The 10,158-nt window shown below is 34.0% G+C and overlaps 2 protein-coding genes across 2 annotated transcripts in view; one reads left to right on the top strand and one right to left on the bottom strand.

Moving 5' to 3' along the window:
• Nucleotides 1-1,738: 1,738 nt before the first annotated feature.
• On the bottom strand, nt 1,739-3,982 carry LOC106473305. Its single transcript, XM_013933988.2, has one exon. It carries the CDS (start codon nt 3,966-3,968, stop codon nt 2,970-2,972), a length of 999 nt encoding a protein of 332 aa, XP_013789442.1. The 5' UTR covers nt 3,969-3,982; the 3' UTR covers nt 1,739-2,969.
• A 3,262-nt stretch (nt 3,983-7,244) lies between these two features.
• LOC106473307 (actin-like protein 6B) overlaps nt 7,245-10,158 on the top strand; it is a 23,612-nt gene continuing 20,698 nt past the window's right edge. The window contains exon 1 of the mRNA XM_022401768.1: nt 7,245-7,472. Coding sequence (XP_022257476.1) covers nt 7,448-7,472 — 25 coding nt within the window. The 5' untranslated portion in view covers nt 7,245-7,447. The remainder of the gene's footprint in view (nt 7,473-10,158) is intronic.

The raw sequence follows: 10,158 nt of genomic DNA, 5'->3' as shown, positions 1-10,158 counted from the left end.
GTATTTCTGTAAACTGGACAACAGCCCTGTAGTCAAGATTTAGTTTGAAAATTTCAAATTAAACTTTACATAAACATAAATGAGATTGAAAACCACATTTCTGACTTATGGCACTTGTTTTTTCAAATTTATTACTAAAGCTATCTGTCCCTAATCATGAACTATTGACCAATAGGAAGGAAACCATCCATCAGCACCATACCACCATCTACACTAAAGGATTGAGTGTCACACCTATAATGCAGACTAAAGTGTGAGGGATATTTTGTCAGATCGTACGGATTTGAGCCCAGGTAACAAACTATGAAATCCAGAGCTCTACACCAGGGCTAACACACACACCCTATTTACGTCCTTGTGGACAATAGTGCTGTTGATTGGCTGTTCTACACCTTTTCAGTAGTTCAAAACTAAGGACGGCTAAACCTGAAGCTTAGAGGTCTCTGACCTAATTGTTCATCCCATGTATTAAATGACATTCAGGTTAACATAATTCCAATGTCAGTTCTTACAACTCAAAGGTCCACACTGAAAGATTTTTGTTTGTTGTGAATTTTGCACAAAGCTACACGAGGGCTATCTGCACTAGCCATCCCTAATTTAGCAGTGGAAGACTAGAGAGAAATATTGAAAGAACAAATAGTTTGGTACATTGCTGTAATACCAATCCATTTAAGACTTACCAGTTTATCTACTTGTACATGTTGCAGTAATATCTGTCATTACTCAAACTAAGTCAGTCAGACTTTGGTGAGAGTTTCTCAAAATGACTAAAAGTACAGTAGGGCAGACTGGAAAAACTTTATCAAAATTACAAAGCACAGTCGGTTAAACTTTCTCTAAATGACAAGGTACAGTAGGGCAGACTTTGGAGAGACTTGCTCAAAATAACTAAATGTATAGTAGATAAGACCTGCTCGAAACCACTAAAAGTACAGTAGGTCAGACCTGCTTGAAACCACTAAAAGTACAGTAGGTCAGACCTGCTCGAAACCACTAAAAGTACAGTAGGTCAGACCTGCTCGAAACCACTAAAAGTACAGTAGGTCAGACCTGCTCAAAATAACTAAAAGTACAGTAGGTCAGACCTGCTCAAAATAACTAAAAGTACAGTAGGTCAGACCTGCTCAAAATAACTAAAAGTACAGTAGGTCAGACCTGCTCAAAACCACTAAAAGTACAGTAGGTCAGACCTGCTCGAAACCACTAAAAGTACAGTAGGTCAGACCTGCTCAAAATGACTAAAAGCTGTATAGAGCAGACTTTTGTGAAACTTTCTCACTGAAAGTAAAAAACTTCACATTTTTAAGTAACAAGCATTTTAATCTAGACTTTCTAAAAACTTATATCTAACACTCCAATCATTGAAACTTCTAATGATTTTAGATACATCAACCAAGTCACTTCTAGTACTCATGAGAAAACTATTAACTTCTGATCAAACACAAGTAAATTCTGCTTGACAAACTGACAAGAAACTCATAAACCAATATAAAATAATACCATTGATTCAGCTGATGGACTACCCACATTGTTAACATGTATATAAATGCTAGTTTTTTTCATGATCCTCCAATTCTCTTCAACAATTAAGCTTCATCTTTTTTCCACAACAATACTTCTACCACATATGAATTTAGTATTTTCCAAGTTGCTCCCAAAAGCATCTCTCTATACCCTTTAATACGTAAACTTATCCTCCACCTTTAGGCTTAGTTACTATGGGTATCAGTCTTTCCCAATATTGTACTAGATCATCGGCAAATTAAAAAAACGTTAATGTTCAATAAACTATTGAAATAATTGACAAATAATAAACAATAAAGTCCCAGTATGGGAAATGTTTTCCAAGTGTCTAGCAATGTCTGCTACTATTACCTACTGTTAGTTTGAAAGTTATAGAATTTGTCATTAGCAAAATAAGAGTTTAAAATAAGTTTTTAACCAGATCAAAATGAAAATTCACAGAATCAACCATTGCATAAAGAAATTATCAAGGGAAAAAGTTTTGTATTTCACAGGAACTAGGTATAATAAAAAAAAGTCCTCATAATTGTAGAACTATTTTTCAATTTGATTCAAAAATATACACATATTAAATTCACTGGTAACCTACACAATTGTATTTTATTTCAGCATTTAAGAGACTATGAAATCAAACTCGTAATTCTCAAGAAACATTTTCCATGCCTGCCACAATACTTGCACAACAGTTACATAAATATTTTGTATTCAAGCATGCATTGATACAAGAATGACTTGAAATATAAGGATTTCCTGTTTTATTTATTTGCTTTATGAACACAGATCACTCCACAAGAATATGAAAGTTCATTTAGTTAAACATATAACAATTTTTTTATACATCTTAATAAAAAAAGGCATTATGACACATTGACAATGAATTAATTCCAACAAAAAAATACATTAGTAATGGCATAGAAACATCAGTGTTCACATCAACAAAGCCAAAATAAAGCATATATATATGATTATATAGGTGGGTGGTATGAAGAACTCGGCACCCAGTCCTTATGGCATGAATAGAGACAAAATTACAAACAGAAAATAAGAATACTTCATGAAAATGAGTTTTTCAAGAATGCAAAAGAAAATAATGAAAATTACATTTTGAATTTCAAGTCTGTTTTCATTCAAATAACTCAGTGTAAAAACAAAAAAAAAATGGACAAACAGAAAAGATAGTGCATTCAATCTGTGTACAACTGAGGAGATGTTGTGAGTTTACATTAAAACCAGAACATATGGTGTTGGAGCTAGAAAAGTTTAAAATTTTATCTCAAGTGGAAGCTCTAAACGGCAAGTTATGCATTTTCCACAAAACTAAAATGGGCCTGCAACTTCAAAATGAATTTTGTTGACAATTCAAAAAGCATTTCTGTCAGACTGGATGAATGTTCAACCAAGCGGGATATTCACATGCCTTTCTTGTGCAGACTAAATGGAACTTACTCGTTTTCAGTTTCCATCTTTAACAAATTTAATTTGTCGTATTTACTACCTCCGTCACACCCATATCTATAATTTCTCTTCCCAACAGATCTGGATGTGTTATCTACACAAACAGATTCTTTGTTTAGTTCCTCTTCTTCAGCTTCCTCTTCATAATCATTCAAGTGATCCAAACTCACAAGGTGACCAGAATGATGACTACAAGAACCATCTTTATTTTGGATGTACACATCTTTCAGTTTCTTTTTATACTTTGTACTTGTTGGTAATCCCACAACACATTCTGGCATAAGAAGTTTCCCAGAAACACTGGAATTAGTACAAGTTTCCAGAGTATCACTAACTGTGATTGATGTATCACTTGTAGTGTTAGAAATTACATAGCATGTGGTTTCATTAACTTCAGTATCTTTCTTTTTCAAACTTTTTGGAGGTCTATTGCCAGGCTTCTGAAAAATTATTTTTGTGTTTACGTCTGCTACTGGTAATTTTTCGTTTTCTCCTTTACTCTTTTCTTTCTTTAGTTGTTTTAAGAAGGATAAGGCTACTTGTGAATTTGACTCGTCAGACATTTCATATGACGATACGTCAGTTAACGAATATTTAGTCCATTTTTCAGGATGTCTTTTAAAACCTGGCATGGTTTTATTATCAACTTTTCTTTTCTTAGGCGCAAATCCACGTGGTCTGACAAACTTATCATTATGAGAAAATTCTACGTCTTCTAATGATTCGGGATCTGGTTTCAACCAGTTCGTACGTTTGCTGCTTTGCATAGTCTCCCACTCTCTGTGTTGCCTTTCTAGCGGATTTAACCCATCGAACACTGAGTTCAGTCTAGAGCAAAATGCTTCATTATTACCTTTTAATTTGAAATCTTCACCACTTTGGCTTGAACCTTGCTGATTAGTCATTAGTAAAAGGATAAGTAACAACAGTAATTTTACTGCAACGCGTTCGTTATTTACGCATAGCCTAGACGTAACATTACCCATAAATTCAGCACAGTTTAAAGGCAGAGGTGTCCTCTAACGGCGATTGGTTCTTGCCCATAGGAAAAAATATGTTTTAAATACAAACAAACGTTTTGTTTGTCGGACTGTACAAAATATGTTAAAATTGAACATCTTAATATATTAAAGCACATGTCTCAAGATTTTTACAAATAGAAGTCTTAAATATCCCCCAGAAAGATTTTTAGTGAACTTTTTTCTTTATTGACTTAAATTACCAAAATTCATCAAACAGCATAGAAAGTTCATTGCAGAACATTTTAAAGGCACTTTTGTTTACATTATTTGATTGACTTTTGAAAACTGATTTATTGCGCTATTTTACTTGACTCTATGAGATGTATATCGATATTAGATATTGAAAATGCATTACGGAAATTTTGATGTGCCTTCTGGTCATGCAATGTCTTTTTCCAAACGTGGGACTTCTGACAAGGCAGTCATCCTTTTTCAGAGCAATATCATTTACCAGAAAGCGCTAAATAGAGAAATAAAAGTAGATTATATAATATTTTAATGTAACAAGGCACTACATGATGCCTTGAATTCAAAACATTCATATTTATATTAATGTTAGCTAGCAAGTAAAAAAAATATGTATTTAATATAAAAATATATGAGGGCTTCATTAGCTTTTTGGGTCCCATAGTGAGAAACTGTATTGCTAAAATAAATCAATGAAATATACATTAGACCATTCTTGCAGGAAGTTTATTTGCCGTTTCATGTACGCTACAAAACAACGAGACATTTGATCAAATTTGCTGGTTTGTTGAGAACGGTTCTTAAGCATAAGGGGAATGTGCTTTGAACCAAATAAATACGTCTGAAACGCCAAAGTTTCCATACATTTTGTAATACTTTTACCACATCTCAATGTTAAACCTTTGGTGTTGATAAATGGCAGTATTGTTACTAGCACAAAGTTCATTTGGCGATATGGTGCTATCAGCTAGAAATCTCCAAATTTAATTGTGTACTGCCAAAGAACTTCTTCATCTGGTCAAAGATGCTTGCTGCTGCTTCTCTTAGTTACCAAACAGTTCGGTCTCATAAAGTGACATAACTATTTATCTTCAAAATTTATGCAAGTTTGTATCCTTTAACTGCTTGAACACCTGCTCAATCGAAAAGTTGGGAGATTATCAGCCAAACTTAATAAAAACTGCTTTGATTTTCTATTTGTTAGGATCAATATTTTTCATACCATATTGAGCATCGCATTTTGGACGCCGAGTGAAATTCGCCTGTATCTTCAAAGTTCGAAAGTCATATCAAGTAAGGAGCTGGTGTCACGCATTTTCACGTTAATGGTTCTGTAGCTTTCCATATTACTCGTATTTCTTGGTATATTCATTGTATCTATAATATTTCTTACGCCCATAATACACTTTTGATCAAAACACATGCATAATACACAATACATAAATAGTGATAACAAAAGTGTTTTATTTATTTGATTACAAATTCTACAAGTTTCGCAGTTTTATGCAACTAACGTTAGGCATAAGTTCACAAATATACAACTTCTAAACATAAATTTCACTTACTTGCTAATTGCATATCTCTAGCACTTCGTTGCAAACACAAACACAAAATATACAGGACTGAACTAACTAATTGGCTGCCAACAAAAGGTAAACCCAATGTATTATGCACTGATTATTCGTTAACTAAAAGACTCACTCTTTATCCCAATATTTGATGAGTAATCAGGTATTATGTGCCCCTTGACTATATTGACTGTTCAAATATGATAAGCACGTTTTATGTGTTTTATTCTTCATTAAGTTTGGAAAAATTAGGGATGTGTCTGACTTCAAAGAGGTATTGTTATCAGAGATCGATATGTTGGAGCCCCTATCAAAAAACAGCATTGAAATTCAAAGGCAACCACTTCAGGAATCTATATGGAACGGCAGAATACTCAATACAAATCTGTAAGTAGGAGAAACTGCGGGCAGAAGAATCTACTCTGAGGCAAGTATATACGGCAATTAACGACAGTTATGAAGGCTAATAAACATACTGCGACACAAAAATTGATAGATGACATGGACAGGATCACCCATTGCAACAAGAATTATGTAAACCGTACGTTTCAGCTACCAACAGAAAGGTGCATCTACAAGTAGTGCAAAGACTATCAGGATGTGACTGTTGAAGTGTGTCATATGATAAAATGAATCTTGATACTTGCCATTCTCTAAAGATGAGTCAAAATTTGTGACAGTTCAATTAAGTCTTGGAAACCTCTCATGTTACTTCCACTGTCTACGTTGTTGAAAGTGAGTGAGGCAATAACATGGGGTGCATTCTCATAAGACAGACTATTTCACTTGGCTTCCCTGAATATCATATTACGTCACGGAAATATCTGAACATCCGAGGATGCTGCATTTTAATTCTCAAAGTGATGGAAATTTTCAACACGACAATGCAACCATCCACTGTGCCTATATTATTTGTGATTTGTTCTAAGAGCGTAAGAAGAAGTTCTACCATCTTTTCTAGCGAAGTACAATCCTCATACCTTAACTCATCTGAGAATCTATGGGACGTACTGCGTAAGAGCTAAAACTCAAACATTATTACCCCAGAAACTAGCGGAGTCTATGTCATGACAGGTTCAGCCTATGATTAATGCACACAGTTGCTCAACTTTCTATAAGAACAGAGTTTCTATTATTTGACCAGATAGTGTATGAACCCAAGCTAAATTAGACATATATTTAGTATATATATTAAAATTATATGTGGATGAAAACGTTCTATAGACTTATAAACGCGTGTGTTTGTAAACTTTCACCCTATTGTTCTTTAAAACAGTGAACTTTGTACCACTTTCATTAGTTTTATACAGGGCATAATTATCAAAACCCAAGGTTTCACAACTGATACTTTCATATTTCTATTATATTAGTAAAAATCTTTAGTTTTACTCTGACTTGGTCCTACGGAAGAACCCGGTGGCTCAGCGGTAAGTCTAAGGGCATGTAACACTAAAAATCGGGTTTCGGTACTTGCAGTGACTAGAGCACAAATAGCCAATTGTGTAGCTTTGCGCTTAACAATAACGAAAGATAGACAAATCATTAGGAAAAAAATTAAAATCAAACGATCAACGTTTTGAAATTGATCGTTTGGTTTTAATTAGTTCTTTACACAAGTGTCTTGAATTTTAAACGAATGGGAAAAATATTTATTTAATTCAACTTCTAATATCTTTGGATAATTTGGACATTAAAATTAATGTCTCGTGTGTCCTCTATGAACGAGATTTGTACATCACTGCGTAGTTGAGACAATGTTGAACTGGGAAAAGATTTTTTGAATTAAGATAAACTGCGTTTTTTGAAAGTTAGGTACAGGATAATCATTGATCTACTCTCTTTGTCTTTGACATAGATTTATTTATTTGTACATTAGACGTCTGAAATTGACCTGAAAATACAATAACTATGAGTGGAGGCGTCTATGGCGGAGGTAAGTGATAGATTTTAAAATCGAAGTAAATAGAAGTATTGGTAGGCCTAACTTTGTAGGCTACAAAGTTTTGTAACCTTTAAAAATTAAACTTAAACTAAATGAAAATAACCAAATACTTAAAAAACAAAACAATTATCTTATATTATTGTACGTATATAAACTTTAGAAAAATAAAGAGCTTTTCGGATTCAGTATTTACTACAATAATTCATTATTTTTTAACAATTGTCGTTATCACTTTTAGTTTTAGTAACATTGAGTGTTAGTAGCACTATTTAAGTTTTAACAAGTAATTTCTGTCTCACCGGCAGAAAATTTTGGTAGGTGATGGGGTATTCCTTTAGATCTGGAAACTTGCAAGCCTGAGATCGAGATACGTGACTGTGTGGGGCATGATCCAAGAATCATTTTGCCATGCTTTTTTTTTTATCTGAGTAATTGGTAAGATGTTTCTTTCTCACTAAAATGGATCACCTATTTGCTATTTCACCATTATTTTAGCAGTGCTCTCTTATCCTTGTAATATTTGTGCCCTTTACTCAGAAAAAGTCTTCGTATTTTTCGTTCTTTACTTGATCTTGCATCATTTTTCTCATTTGAATAATTGAATCGTTTTTGCTGTCTTCCCTGTTAGAGGGTAAACCATCAGATACAGTTATAAGTTTACTGCTCCTGTTCACAAACATACTTTTATAAGGTCTTGACAGCACCCTCTGCTGAAGTGTGTGTGACATCTCACTTTATGACCAACTGGTGTGTCATTGTGATTCATCCACACCTGCTACACTTATAATACTTTGGTCATTTTGTTACTTTACATTTGCAGGTTAGCTTTGAATCCAACCTTGCTTCATCTTGACAAGAACAAATACTCAGAGATTCTGACTTGTTGATTCCCCACAGGTCCTCAAAGGTTTCTCAAAAAGTTGGGAATGGTGAGTTTCCCATAGTTGATGTGTTATAATTTCCATGACCATTGTCTGAATTAGGGTAAAAAAATCACCAAACCCTACTGAAAAAAACAATCATAACTTCTTTGGATGTTATTCATTTTTAGACCTCTAAATTCCTCATAAAATAATGCATATTTTTGTAGATTTTTAGAAGAAGAAAAAGACAATGTTGGATGTGTTTCCATTTTTGATGCTGTTGATTCGGATGTTGCACGTTAATGCTGTGTCAGTGAGTCTGGACTGTAACTTATTTTCCATGGAATTCTCTTGTCATTTGGTATGGTTTTGAAGCAATTTTTTGGATTCTATTCTGAGTCTATCAAATCAAAATTTTGTCCACCTATTATTAATCAACAACACTGCCTTGTAATCCTCAGTGTTGGTAGATAAAGATATTTTTGTCAGCCAAAACAACAATCTGTTGGGCAGCCTGTCCGATTAATGAACATACCCAACATAGTGCTCACAAGAAGTGAAACTTTGGTGAAAGAACATTATTACAATTATTGCTTCACACATAGCCTGAACTGGTAGGTTATTGAGTCAATGATACTGACAAATGAATGACAGATTATTTCATCACAGGAAATACGAACGTTTTTGTATCTTGGGAAACTTGCCAAGTTGAAGAAGATAATTGTTTTCAACCAGTACAAGTTATATGGTACAGAATTTTAAAGACGAATAGGTTTGTTTGTTTATACCTTGTGGGTACTCATTGGTCATGTGAATAAATAGATAAAGTAAATTTAGAGTGAAAGTTGTGTTGGTATCTATTCAGTTGTCTGTTTCACATTTTCACGAAGCAGTACCCAGCCCCTCCTCAGGTGAGAGAAGCTGTATCTGTTGGCAAAATGAACTGACCCTCTCACTTCTCCAGAGATCACATGCCCTGTGCTTAGCTGTGAAAATTACTCTGACATCATGAGAGTCAATGAGACATCATTTGGGTCAATAAGTGTCACCCCCTCAGATACAAAAACAAAATAATAATTAAACATAAATATAGTCCTTTACATGCATAATCTTGTTCTTGAAAAATTCAAGTCATTCAACAAACCATTCCACAAGTTTTTATAGCTCTAACCATAAAGTAACAAGTTTGGATCTTGACTTCCTATTTATTGTACCTGTACAAATGTTCGAGTAATCAAAATATGTGTCTTTGTTGTTAAGTCAAAGCTACGTGATAGACTAATTTTGAGCTCATGAATAGAGGGAAAGCAATACTCTGGCCACACCTGTTACCAATTGTTTTCTTATTCTTGAACTTCTGATTAGAAGGAAGGCACTCTGATGGCAGCACCTGTATCTGCCAAACTTTTTTATTATTCTTGAAATGTAGACTAGTAAAAAAGACAACTGTCTTGCAACACTCATCACCAACTTCAAAATCCCTACCTTTCCCTTCTTGAACTGCTCACAAGTGGGAAGGACATTTTTTGGTTTGAGGATAGCTATACTAATTTATAAATGGTGCTGTTGACTAGAAAATACCACTACTCACACAACCTTATTTCAAATCCAAACAATGCCTTCTTTTAAACAAAGTTTTAGCCATTGTTTTGACATGTTGAGTAATTTCCCAAGAACTGCTTTGTTTCCTGTCTCTTTTTAAACACAGCCTTTTACACTCGAGGATTGAATGATGAATTGGACATGGAGTCCAAAACCTAATCTCTAATACTATACAGAATACAGGGGTAGTCCTTGGATATGTAAGTTTGAAC

The sequence above is a fragment of the Limulus polyphemus genome, unplaced genomic scaffold, assembly GCF_000517525.1.
Source record: "Limulus polyphemus unplaced genomic scaffold, Limulus_polyphemus-2.1.2 Scaffold6058, whole genome shotgun sequence".
Classification (NCBI taxonomy): domain Eukaryota; kingdom Metazoa; phylum Arthropoda; class Merostomata; order Xiphosura; family Limulidae; genus Limulus; species Limulus polyphemus.
This window is presented reverse-complemented; position numbering and strand designations above follow the sequence as displayed.

Coding starts and splice junctions, on each gene's coding strand:
- LOC106473305 (XM_013933988.2), bottom strand. CDS start 3,968: ATGGGTAATGTTACGTCTAGGCTATGCGTAAATAACGAACGCGTTGCA.